General features: G+C 35.0%; 1 protein-coding gene across 4 annotated transcripts in view; it reads right to left on the reverse strand.

Annotated features, from left to right (window-relative positions):
- The window catches only part of NAV3 (neuron navigator 3), an 832,877-nt gene that overhangs the window by 67,606 nt on the left and 751,281 nt on the right, over window positions 1-13,990 (reverse strand). For all 4 annotated transcript variants that reach the window (XM_070409676.1, XM_070409674.1, XM_070409677.1 and 1 more), the window contains 4 exons: window positions 13,557-13,745; window positions 10,737-10,789; window positions 4,852-4,875; window positions 2,011-2,088 (listed from right to left, as the gene is read on the reverse strand). In XM_070409676.1, coding sequence (XP_070265777.1) covers window positions 2,011-2,088; window positions 4,852-4,875; window positions 10,737-10,789; window positions 13,557-13,745 — 344 coding nt within the window. The remainder of the gene's footprint in view (window positions 1-2,010; window positions 2,089-4,851; window positions 4,876-10,736; window positions 10,790-13,556; window positions 13,746-13,990) is intronic.

Consider the following 13,990-nt stretch of genomic DNA (forward strand, 5'->3'; position numbering starts at 1 on the left):
GAGAAAGAGGAAGGTAGAGGGGAGAGAGAAACATCGATGTGAGAGAGCAACATCGATCAGCTGCCTCCTGCATGCCGCCCACCGGGAATGGAGCTGCCTGCAACCTGTGCAAGTGCCCTGACTGGGAGCCAAACCAGCAAACTCCTGGTGCACAGGAAGGTGCCCGACCAACTGAGCTACACCAACCAGGGCAAGTTTTTCTTTTTAATAAAATAAGCATATATTATTTTTTAAAATATGTTTTTTATCCTTACCCAAGGACATATTTATTGATTTTAGAGAAAAGGGAAGAATGAGAGGGAGACACACACACAGAAAGAGAGAGAGAGAGAGAGAGAGAGAGAGAGAGCGAGAGAGAGACTTATGTGAAAAACATTGACTGGTTGCCTCCTGTAGGAGCCCTGACCAGGTATCAAACCCACAGCCTTGCCATGTACAGAACAATGCTCCAATCTGCTGAGCAATACTGGTCAGGGGAAGCATGTATTCCTTTTTAAATGGAAATAGCTTCAAAATTACTGGGTAAAAGCCCAAATTCCACAATGTATAGCAGCCACTTGTTATTGCAATATCTGAGTATATGAGTCTACAAAGAGAGATTTAAAAATAAAATAAAACCCTGAGTAATCATTCAAAACATCTGGATGTATCTTGACTATCCAATGCACGGGGCCTATCATGAAGCCTTCCTTGTCACAGATAAACAGAACCCGGAGTACTTTGGCATTTTCATTGTAATATGTCCTCTGGGTATAAATTCAGGTACTGAGACAGGAGTGTTTTATACCACCATACAGTTTATTGTATAAAATTTACAACCGCTCTTGAGCTATTTAAGAGTTATACTTAGACACAAAATATAGTTTGAATAATACTGTTCTCTTCCAATGTTGCCTAAACAATTCTCTAAAACATACTATCATTTTTATGAATCTCCTAACAACGTACATAAAAAATAAATATAGTCAATCAATCCAAAATTTAGATTCCCCCAAAGATGAAAAGATAAAATCAATTCAAATACAATGCTAAAATGAATACATTGTGAGTGAAATGATTTATTTAGATACTGTGAAAGTTTGATTACACCGTAATTTTCCATCTTAAAAATCTCACTTATTCAAGTCATACCCAGGGGGGCTACCCCTGCTCAGTCTTGCTCTGTCAGGCTTTGCCTAGGAGGTAGAAAAACTCAATGGAGAGCATAGAGAAGTGAGGCAGTCGATGGGCCCAAAGCTCTACAGTGGAACGGAGCAGATTAATGTTGAGTGAAGGTGGCAGGACATATGGCAAAATCGCGGGAGCTTGCTTACCCCTCACCGTTGTTCCTAACACCATTGTTCCTGAGGACGAGGCACAATGCCACAGGCTGTTTATTACTCTACATCTATGTACTCCCTGGCACATTGGAAGGTCTTTAGTAAATGTTAATATAATTGATGGTTTTCACTGTCATCATTTTTGCTGTTCTCTGCTGCTTGAACTATAAGAAGGCTGCCCAGGTTGTTGAGAGAAATATATCTCATTTACAATATAGCTAAGATACCCAAAATTAGACCAAGTTATTATTATTATTTTTTTTAGAATGAAGTGAATGCTTAACTAATTGTCTAATAAATTGCTCTGAAGGAGGCAGGGCACATGACTTTTTTATCTTCCAAAGTTAATCTCCAGCAATCCCTAATAACATTGTGGCTTGAGAAAGTCTTATGAATGGGGAGTGATAAAAATAAGAAATAAGAAAAGAAATAACCATTGTTGCTGTTACTGACACTTCCAACCTTATAAGAAACAAAAAGCCATTTCAACCACAGTGTGCATTCTTATAAATTTGGGTTAATATTTTATTACTCAGTGTACAGGAAAGTTTGACTTTATACGAGTCTCACAGTTTAGTGACTTAAGTCTGTATAATTTTTGACATTTAAGTGTGTAAATCGGTTACTCAAATTATCCTACTTACTATCTAAAAATCTGTTTTAACATATCACAAAATCAAAAGTGACTTACATTTGCTGAAAGCTGAGATGTGAGGGTAGCCACTTTTTCTTGAGATGCAACCAGCTCTCTCCGCAGTTTATGAATTTGCTGAATGTAATTAAAAAAATCAATTCAATATGCTAGCAGATTTTGACATAAAACTAAAATTCAATCCAAGCAAGCAAAGCAAATATTATAGTTAGTTCCTTCTACGCCCACTGTATCAGTAGCAATTTCTTAAAATTAAAGAAATGTGAATACTGGCTACACAGTAACAGTCAAAAGCCAATGATCAGAAGAGGGATAAGTGCCTAGGTCAAAGCGGGAACTCCAATCTGCCAAGTAAGGCGTGCTTACTTGTTCCATTTGCCATCCCTGCCTGACTCAAGAATCAGTTTACTCTTTATTGATTCCTTACAGATATTTGCAGTAATAAAATTAGGTAGTACAATCTGTTCTTTTTTAAAATTAAAAATACATATACATATTTTTTTCTGGATCTTTTGGGTGAAAAGTACTCCGTGTTATTTTTCTATCAGTTTTTTTTTTGCATGTTTATTTTAATTTTATGTTTGGAAACTTCTCAGAGATGTAGAAATCCTACAGTCACTGAAAGCTGGTTCTAATTCAACATTTAATGATCCCATATTTGAAGATAATTTTGTTGGCTGGAGTTTTAATGGCTAACACTCATCCCAAATCTCGATTGTAATGCCCTTTATTCAGCGAGTTACTAAAAAAGGCTTTATAGACAATCCATAGTTTAAAAAGAAGGAGAAAATCAGTAATACTGTGCAAATTTTATATAATAAAAGGCTAATACGCAAATCTACCGAAAGGTGGAATAACCGGTCGCTCTGACGTGCACTGACCACAAGGGGGCAGACAGTCAACGCAGGAGCTGTCCAGGGGGAGTGCCACTCAGCCAGAAGCTGGGCTCATGGCAGGTGAAAGCAGTGGTGGTGGCGGTAGCCTCTCCCGCCTCCACAGCAGCGCTAAGGATGTCCAACTGCTGGCTTAGGCCCGATCCCCGTGGGGAGCAGGCCTAAGCCATCAGTTGGACATCTCCCGAGGGCTCCCGGACTGCAAGAGGGCACAGGCCGGGCTGAGAGACAACCCCCGTCCCCCGAGTGCACGAATTTCGTGCACCAGGCCTTAGTAACTAAATAAAACAACAAAATAAATATGCAAAAATGTTTTCCATTTCAGTTAAGTTCGCTCTTGAATAAAACTGAACCAGAAAACTAGAAGAATATATGATATTATATTTAAAATTTTAATTTAAGCACTTTCACAGTTTAACCTGCATGTCTCATGTTGCCATGAAATATAAAATGATTCATAAAGGTACAGCATTTATAAGTCAACAAGTAAACTTCTTGTCTCAAGGGATTCTAGTTATTTAAATGCCACATAATCTACTCTAATGCTTCCCATTTTTCCCATTTTTACAAAAACAAGTCTTCTTTGGTTGTATTTGGACTTTTGGAATATTGCCTTAGTTTGAAAGAGCATTCTTGACACAGTTCATTACTTGTCTTTTTCCTTTTACTCCCCTTCACATTCTATTATTATGGAGAATAAATGGTGGTCAATATTGAGAGACTAAAAAAGAAGTGAGCTGGAAGCTGGAAGCTGGAAGCAGAGATAGAGGACATTTTTATAATTTCAGAAAATGAGATTCCTTTCCACTCGTTTTTTTTAAAAGAGATACATCCCAGCCCCAATTAACTTTTGAGTCACATTCCTATGATGATGACCAAATAGTCTCAGAAATCAAAGAATCCATATTATTCTTAAACCAAATTCAAAGAAGCTTTCACAAATTAGCAGTCTCTATTATATAAGTACTGTAAATTATTTTTTTAACAACCGTGACTCATTATGGGACATGAATGATAAAAGGGGAGCTGGATAACTACTAATAAGGCAAGAAGATGTGGCATTTTTATACTTCAGTGGCTATATTATGATCAATGTTAGAAGCCTTGCTATGTCCATACAATAAAATGTTTGTTTTTTTAAAAAAAAACACCATAATCACTTGTTTGGTCTAGCAATTGCAAAGATCAAATTGGCATAATCAATACTTTTTCAGTATTTTGAAGCACATCACAAATTTTACATTAAAGGCAATAAAATATGACTTCAAAGGAAAGAGTTCCTTTGTAGGGGCTGTTTTCAAGACATTTATTTTCTCTGTGGTCTGATTGCCTCAGTGTAAAGCAATCAAATAGTCATTACTGTGCCTTAAATAAAGGCCTAATTAAAGTCCTCCTGCTCTTCTTGGCCAACACAACTCTTATACAAAGAGTCAGAAGAAGAATATTCTCTCCAGGTTGAATTCTCATTTGTATGTGATTGCAAGGAAGTGCGTATTTCTGAAATGTATGTGATTAGAACAATATACCACAGTAGACAGAAAGTGGTGACTACAGGCAGCAAAGTCCTGGCACCAACGAGATAGGCTGGGATGCTGGTAGCCTGCGTTGTGGAGGTCTGCAGCTCAAGATTCAATAGTTTCCTCAAGCCTATGCAGTTAGTTTTATAGGCTGTGAGGGAAAAGACTAATAAAATAGAAAGACTGCACACTCATTCATCCATCAAAGATTTTAGGAGTGCTTGCTACTAGACACAATTTATTAGCTAAGTCTCCAATCTATAATGTGAGAGGAGAGTTTGCTTCTAAACACTGCCTTTCATTTTCTTTATGAGGAAATATCCAAGACCTTTTATCAACTACTTCAGTTATTTGTATCCATAACTGGAGGGGTATGCTATTGTAGCAGAGCCCTCTAGTGGGAGAAAACCTCATTTCAGCATAAATATATAAGATCGTAGTCAAAAATAAAAATGCTACAAGCTTTTTACCTCTGAATGAGCCTTTTCTTCAGCCTGAAAAAGAGAAATGCGAAAAAAATATTATAATGTTGATTCATTTCACACGTAAAATAATTATACTTTGTATTTAAAATATTATGATCTAACAAGAATATAGTAAAATGCATAATATTAAAACAGTAAGAACAGGGACCTTTAGAATTACAACTGAATATTTCTTTATATATAAGCCATGTAGTACTTTAAGATATAGGTTATTTGACTTATGGATATATAATATGCCTTAAAAGCAAAGGAAAAGTTGAGATAGTATTGCTCTAAGATCCAGACCAAAAACAAAATAGTTGTAAAATTATACTCTAAAAAAAATAAGGTTAAAAATGTTGGATTTTTAAAATTCAGATTATAGGATGCAGACTCCATGAAATTATAGGGATCTGCAGCCAAGTTTTAGGAGCTCTAATTTTATTCTGTGATTTACAGATCATAAAGAATGCCCAATAAAGCTGCAGGAAAAATATTGACCTCTACTGATAACCACAGAAATCAGGTCTTTAGTTTCTATTTTATTTTAGTTTTCCTAATGATTATTAATTATGTTTATTTGGCTGCAAGTCAGAAAAACACTAAGATATCCAGGGTTAAGGTGGTGATCAAAGTGGCTGAGGAAAATCAGTTAATGCAGATTATGCAAAGGAGGATTGCTGTAGAAACCGGAGGAGCGTTTTGGCTTCAGTTGCAGAAGACTCCAGCTCTGCTTTTCTTCTTTGTGCTGGGCTGCGAAATGCCAGAGTATGAATTGTGTGCACCGATACATTTGGGGAGCTCTCTCATTCTAGAAGAAGCTGGAGAATGCATAATATCGCTGAACATTACAAGTCTGCTTATTGCTTTGAGCAGATCCAAAGCTGAAAAACAATCTCTTATCTCTTTTTTGGGGTATGGCCTGATTAATTGATGCAGATAGTATCTGAACCACTTTTTATATCTTTATATCTTCTTTTCCTCCAGAAAACATAAAGGACAACAAAGTATTTTAAACATTGAAATATTTTTATGTGTAAGAATCTTTTGAGTTTTGTCTTTCCTATTTCTCTACTCTTAAAAATGATGTATAGTTAGTAATATAGTGGTTAAATAAAAAAGTGGTTAAGTAGTGGAATCTTAGTAGCTTTTATAAGAAAATGTTTTAAAAATATATGTTAACATAAAGCTTGAATATTTACATCTCAACTTAAATTTTTTAAGTAAAAACATTTTTAAAATTTAATAATGTCAAGGTTTCATATAAGTTTGGTTTCTGAATCATAAGTAGGGGAGCATTTTAAAATAAAAATTTCATAAAATCAAGAGAAAGCTGAAGGGTGTTTGCCATATGATATAGAACACAATTAACTATGACTATCTGATTTCCCTAGAACTTTGCATACATATTGCCAGTTTATTCTGCCCAAATCCTGCTTCTAGACTTTCAAAGATTATAGGAAACTAATACTCAATAAATAACTTGTGTATTTCAAGCCACCAATGTATTCTATATTTTATAAATAGTCAGGAAATGGTCACTTTTTTTCATTAAACATGCCCAGGATAAGTTACATATACTAGTTATAAAAGTAATTATTACATATATTAATTCTTTATATACTGTATATAATGACTTTTCTCATTGCTGACTTTTCAGCATTATCTTTTGCTTTAATATTCACCTTATTTCCTATAGTTGGCTGTTAATACTGGTTAGGTGTTACTATAAAGTTGAAGCAATAAACAAGAATATTATTTTTTTTCCAGTGGGTTAGGCATGGCATGATATTACTTTCCATTTTAAACAATGATTTTAAAGCAGGCCCAATGTACTGAAGGATGGTAAACATTATAAAATACCTTACCTAAAAAATATATATGAGATTATTAATTATTCTGTAAGCCATTGTTTGGCCATTCATTCATCCGTTCAAATTTACAAATTAAAAAATGTATTTACTTTAGTATTAGCTGTGCCTTAGTGAAAATGCTAAAGGGGTCTACAATAAACTAAACATGGCCCTTGCTCTTATTATACCAACACAAATTAGATTCCAAGAACAAATCAGGTTCAATAAAGTTTTTAATATACAATATAGCCATTCAGAAAACAACTATTGCAAAAATAGGAAAGTGTAAATGCATTACAGGTTCAGGCATATGAAGAATAAAAAGGGCCCTAACCGATTTGGCTCAGTGGATAGAAAGTCGGCCTGTGGACTGAAGGGTCCCAGGTTTGATTCCGGTCAAGGGCATGTACCTAGGTTACAGGCACATCCCCAGTGGGGGGTGTGCAGGAGGCAGCTGATCGATGTTTCTCTCTCATCGATGTTTCTAACTCTCTATCCCTCTCCCTTCCTCTCTGTAAAAAAATCAATAAAATATATTTTTAAAAAGAGAATAAAAAGGGTTCTGGGACCTAAGAATAAAATTGCATAGCTTCCTAGGCTATCTTTTATTTTCTCACTTTCCATAAGTAGTATATGGATAATGAGGAGTTTTCCTTTCCTATGAGAAATCCATAGCACAATAACAACAACCAAACTCAACTTCAGGACGAAAAGAAGTGGAGGTGGAGACTGAGACTGGCCTGAAAGCACATGCCAATATCTAAAGGGGGCGATGCCAGGGGACTGTAACCCCAGAGGAATTTCATCTCAATGTTTTTAGATATTTTGTTTATTTTAAAAAATAAATTTATTTTTTTTTAAGTCAAAGCTCTGATTTCACAGTGTTGGTTTGGATGAAAAAACAAGCACAGAAAGTTAATAACTTGGCAGATCACACTGGGCCTGTTATTTGTAATGAGTTTGCAACCTCCCAGAATCTCTTGGCTCAGGAATTCTAGAAGGTGATTTACACACTTTATAACAAGATACAAATGAAAAATTTTCCCAATTATAATTGGTAGAGGTTTTAGTAGAGGTACGTGTGAAGAAAGAATTCTTCCAATGGGATTTGTTAGATTGGTGATTTTACAGGTAAAGTTTCTGCCCAACAAGCCATCTTTATTAGTGGGTTTTAATATTTTAAAGCAAAATATGTAATTCCATAAATTGCATAAATGAGAGCTTTGCAGTAAACATGGTTTATACCCATGTTTAATAGAAACAGTATTTTACCTAATAGAGATAACGCCTAATGTTCGTGTAAAAAGGGAAACTTTTTCTTCCTGAACACTAATTATTTTTTTTCTTTTTCTCCGCCCCCCCCCCCCCAGCTTTTTATTGAATTTATTGGAATGACACTGGTTAACAAATTATACGGGTTTCAGGTGCACAATTCTACAACACATCATCTATATTAAACACTAATTATTTTACGAAGGGACACCGTGTACAGTTGTGTTAGTTATGCAGGGCATACTTCAAATGATACCATTACATGGACTATGATATAAATGGTGCTTTCTAGAACCACACAATTAACAACATTTTGTGATTTATGGTATACAATGTCCCTGGTCTTATCTAATTATTTCAGAAAAACCATGAGTAATCTGTCTGCTGTTTTCCATCTTTATTTTATGGGTATAGTCCAAAGAAATTTAGCAACTTGCCTGATGCCACATAATAATTACTCATATAGTCAGGCAAGAATGCAAAATCAACAGAATCTTTACCCAGAGTCCTTAAGAAGGCATAAAAATAATGATAAATTGCCTTTTCACTTCCTATTTAAAAAGCAATTCCACAGATATTTTATCATTGTCAATTAAATCTCAGTGCATGGTAAGGAGGGTTAGAGATAAAATAACTCCTCGTGATCTTTAATTTTTCTCTTTATTAATTCTCCAATTATGCATTGTTTTATTGCAGGTTACTTGTTAATTCAAGTATATAATTTACATCATTTCTAATAGAACTATTTAAATTTACTAATTTCCTAATAATATCACCCTCTCATGTGGCTTGATCACCTAACCATGTGGCTTTTCATACTTAACACCAGGACCCAATTCATCTCTAAATGTTGGCCAATAAATTTGTGTATATAGTCTCTTTATTTTCATCTCTGTTCACATTTCATATTGCACTCTTAATACTTCTCACTTATGTTTCCTAACTTAAATGAGAAGCATTTTTTAAATGTACTTCCTTTGTTCCCAATAAACCTGCAATATCCAATATAGTAGCTACTTGACATATATGCTTTTTTAAGTTTAAATTAGTTAAATTAAAAAATTTTGACTCTTCTGTCACAAGAGAGACACACTTCAAATACCCAACAGTCATGTGTGGTTACTCTATTAGACAGTGCAGTTATAGAACAGTTTTATTACCACAGAAGATCTATTGGACTCTGATATACATAATTAGCCATCTGTTTTCTTCTACTCATGCTCTTTTTATTTTTGAGTTTTTCTTATGTTTCATAAAGGTAGTTTTATCCAAATGTTGCTACAAAATATTTAAAATTTGTGTATATTTAAAATCTATAAATATAAAGAGCTAACATGCAAAGTGTCCCTGCAGGAGTTCAACCAGGAGACAGGGAATTCTATCACTTGCTGTGATGTGCACTGACCACCAGGGGGCGGCACGGAATGAAGAAAGGCCTTGGCCAGCAGCCGGAAGCCAGGGAAGGGAGGCCTCAGCCGGGAACCAGAAGGCCCGATCAGCCCTGATTGCCGGCCAGGCCTAGGGACCCTACCCATGCACAAATTTTGTGCACCCCTCCAGTATTATTATAATGATGCTGCATTTTTTTATGTTAGATATAGACTTTAGTTGCAATGGCTTCAGTCAGAATACATCTCCCTGATAAATAGTGGCATTAACTCAATAGAAGGGATATTAGCTCTTAACATATTCCTCTTAGGCATTTTTCCCAATACATTTTCACATTTCTCACTTCTTTATCTAGTTCCCTAACATAGTAGATTTATCTAAACATTAATAGTGATTTTTTCAGTTACAGAATCTATTGGCAATTTTAATCATTAAAAGGAGAAATGATAAAAAAAAATATTGTCTTTGCTGGTGATAGTCTAATTTTGAGTAACTATGTAAAGCAATAAATATTAAGATGAATTTATAAAAAGAGGGCTATAACATTTGAACCTAACAAAAAGAGTGAAAAAAAATCAGTATTTCCCTTAATGCTTAATTACTCAGTTAACAGTCAAGGCTGTGAACTTTTTATGAACCTTTCAATGCTGGATTAATAATTATTCATACTACTCAAGTCTCAGTGAAATTCAGTAAGCTAACTATACCTCACTCTTACCTAGGCATGAAAGAACCCTCCTATAAAAATAAAATCCTAAAGACTAATTTTTAAAAAAATATTAAATTATGTTAAGTAGACAGAAAACTCACCTTGGTAAAAATAAAATATAATTTCACATTTTGGGAAAATGAGTTGACAAATTGGCATTTCTCTAAGAAATAAAGTTTTAAAAACTACATTCTAATTCAGAAGATTATAAAAAATACCTAAGCTTCTGAAGCCTTCATCCTTTGGTATAATATTTTCAAAAAAAAAAACAACTTTAAAAATACAATAAAAAAATACCATAGTACAATGCAATGATCAGTCACAGCTCAGGGAACCAAACAAGGAAAACAATTCAATATTATAAAATCAAGGTAGAGCATACTACATGATTTCAGGGACTCCAAGTTATATCCTAACAGGTTTTGTGAAATTCAGTTTTCCTTCCATAAATGGATTATAACGAGTACATAGAAGTCAAGTGGAAGCACAGGGAAGTGGGCCACAGAAGAGCTATTACAGTACCTGCCAGCTTATCGGGGATGCAGTAGCTTAGAGTGTTTCACATACAGCCCTTATTTCACTGCGCAACTTCTGTGTAAATGTCAGCCTCCTTAATCATGTGTATGCCTGGCAAAGGCAGAAGCTTTTCCTTAACAGCCAATACTTACTGTAGAGTAAAGAGAAGAAGTGCTGGACACCAGTGATAACGAAGAGCCATGAACTGGGTGAAACAAAAGAGAACAAGAGGTAGATTGAAGCATCTGCTCCGGAATACCATGTCTTTACGAGAGTGAAGAACAGGGGAATAAAATCGTAACTGCTAGACAAAAGAACCCAAGAATAAGTCTGTTGTCATTTTTTTGAACATAAAACGTTGAGACATGGAAAGATTGCATACCTATCCCCTAAAATACCTTATTTATCATGTTATAGAGGGGATGCTTTGCACATATTGAAAACTATAATAAACGCCTACAGATTTAATAATCAGAAAATAAAAAAACCTGAACTACAGTTGCCATAAACCTTAAAACTTTAAAAAGCTTTATGTATTTGATTTTATTTTGTTTTTATACAACAAAAATACATTTTTAATATTTTTCTCCATGTACTTTTAGGCAAGTAAGAATTTTATCCAGTTTGGTAGTTCATTATTTCTGATGAGTTAATTATGATTTTTAAATGGAGAATTATTGTTTCTTTTGTAATTTTAGTGATAGAAAAATACTTCTTATTTCAAGGTGGTGTCTTACTGAAATTAAGAATGGAAATTGCATAGTGTTTCTTATCCAGTATATCAAAATACCATCTCAATTAACAGAGTGCTGTATATATCTGCACATTCACTATATTAAGCCCAAAATGTGGATAAAATTGTGCTTGATTATATTTGTAGAAAAGTCCTTTGTCTTTTCACTGTGGGATATTATGAAGTTATTTCTGCTTACAGATCCATTAAAATAAACATTAGTTGAGTACACACAATCTGACAGGTGCTTGCTAGATCTTGGAACTACAAAATGAATGACACTATCCTAGGAGCTTAAAAAGAAGTAGAAAGATACACACCTAAAAAGATGACTACAATAGAGTAACATAAATATGATCGAGAGCAATGATATGACAAGAACACTTGGGAGGTGCTTACACCCTGGTCTGGAGAGGACGGGGAAACTGCAAATACTACCATTCTGTGAGACCTGCAAAATGTTAGCCTTTTTTTTTTTTTTTAAAGCACATTCTTTCAACCTGGTGTGAACTAGTGAGGTATACCAGGAAGAAGGTGAACAATGAATCTGGAGATCCATTTTCAGTTAATTTTCTGCTACTTCTGCAGTATTTCTGCCATTTACTGTATTACTTATGATCACTTAATACTTACAGGTCTATGATCTTAGAGTTTGTGGCTTAGTTTCCCGATCTTTCACTGTGAGCATTGGGCAGTGCATCATTAAACTCCCTTCTATCTCTCTAGCCCAATGATTCCTTGATTCTAGACCACACTTTAAGAATTATAATAATTCAGTATTCAATGCGTAGCCATCAAAAAGCCATCTTGCCCACTCAGGCTCTTGTCCAGGAATGCAGATTATTTAATCCTCCTAAATGGAAGGCCAGAGTCTCCCAGCATATGAACAGCATTCTGTTTGTAAATGAGGCACTCTAGAAACCCGTCAGCATGCTTCGCAAATTATTTCTGCAGTATTATAAGATGCCTGCTTATAAAGAGGGTGATAGAACCATTTCAGAAAAGCAGAGACAACACTGGAGATTATTTATCTCTTTTTCTATCTGCACTGCAGTAATCAGGCGACTCTCAGGGTAGAACCCACTCTTTCTCACAGTGAGCTCAGTGGTTTGGTGACTATCCCAAAAGCAGTGGCAACTGCGGTGAACTGATTTAGTGCCAGCACCTTGTGCGCACAGCGGTGACCTGAAAACCATGAGCTAATTTTCATAGCTGCCTGAGCTTTTAATCAAAGATACTTTAAATAAGAAGGTAGGGAGGGGGCAGAGAAAGGAACAAAACTATTCTTTAATTTCATCCTCATAACAAACCTGCAGAATTACAGATGTAGAAATTAGGGGTAATAAAGTTAGGAAATTTGCTCATGTTCATTCCACAAATAAATGGATGGCCAGAGGCTTAAGCCCTAGTAAGTTTCAAGACCAGAAGTCCTTTCTTTTATACATAATTATTAAGGAATAGCAGAGTACGGGCAATTTAATGTTTGATTTTATTCTAATCAATTTGAACTTATACATTTACTGTTATTCTAACTTTAACCGATATGCTTTATAATGTGAGTGCCACGGTTCCTTTATGAGGACTTAATCATTCATTAAATCAAAGAGGAAAATCTCCCAGGATTATTATCAACTTTGACATTTGAGGTTTTATAGTTTAGAAAATTATATACATTTGAAAATCAATTAAGCCTCCTGAATTTTTTATAAGGTGTTCATGTAGCACTTTATAACTACAAATAAATTTATTGGGACAGGTGAGAATTTCATTGCATTAAATAAGGAAATGTAACTTATAAAGCAAAAAGTAAATACAATATGAATTAACAAATGATATGATATAAAACTAACACAAGAGGGAGTTTCTGACAACATGGTAGTTTCATAAGATAAGTTTTTCTGATTCTTATATCCTTATGGCCCTTTAACAGAGATGTCAAACAAAACATTCACTCTGACATTTGATACGTGAGGGCAAATAGTAATTTTTTGCATGAGAATTTATTCTGAACTATTCTATAGTCCAGTATTAATCGAAACAATTTCTGGCATATTTCCAAATACATAAAGAAAGAAAAAGTAATGCAGACTGAAACTTCTTCAAGCGTCAGGGCTCATCAAATAAGAGTTCACACACTCCTTTATTTACTCTTCAGGAATTCTTGTGATATGAGTGATGTGATAGTTTTAATCTCAGAGTTAAATAAAGTAACCTCACTTGTATCTCCCCCCACACCTACCTTCTTCCATGCTGTCTCGAAAGGAGCCTGAATGACTGATGGCGCGGGGCCTTTCCTCCAGAGACGTGGCACTCCCACAGAGCTGGGAGTCATCGTAGAGGTCAAAGGAAGAGTCTTGAGCTGGGATGCTATTTGAGCGCATCATGCTGGGCCCGGGAAGGTTAAATTGAGACAGATTTGTTGGACTCACTGAAAAACAAAGCACACATAGCCTGTTATTATGGGGCTTGGATGATAAAACTAGCAGGTTGACAGAAAGTGAAAATGTGATTCCGATTCTTATGGAAGCATAAATCTATAGGGCGTCCCTGTTTAAGATAAGCCAAGAGTCTGCCTCTGAAATGGTCACTAACAGGTGCAGGGAAGGTCCTCTTTTTTCCCAGCACTTTCATGAGAGCAGTACGTCAATCACTAAAGTAATATTAAACAAAACC

Source organism: Myotis yumanensis, unplaced genomic scaffold (assembly GCF_028538775.1).
Source record: "Myotis yumanensis isolate MYYU_CA2020_CCGP unplaced genomic scaffold, mMyoYum1.0.hap1 SCAF_3, whole genome shotgun sequence".
Taxonomy (NCBI): domain Eukaryota; kingdom Metazoa; phylum Chordata; class Mammalia; order Chiroptera; family Vespertilionidae; genus Myotis; species Myotis yumanensis.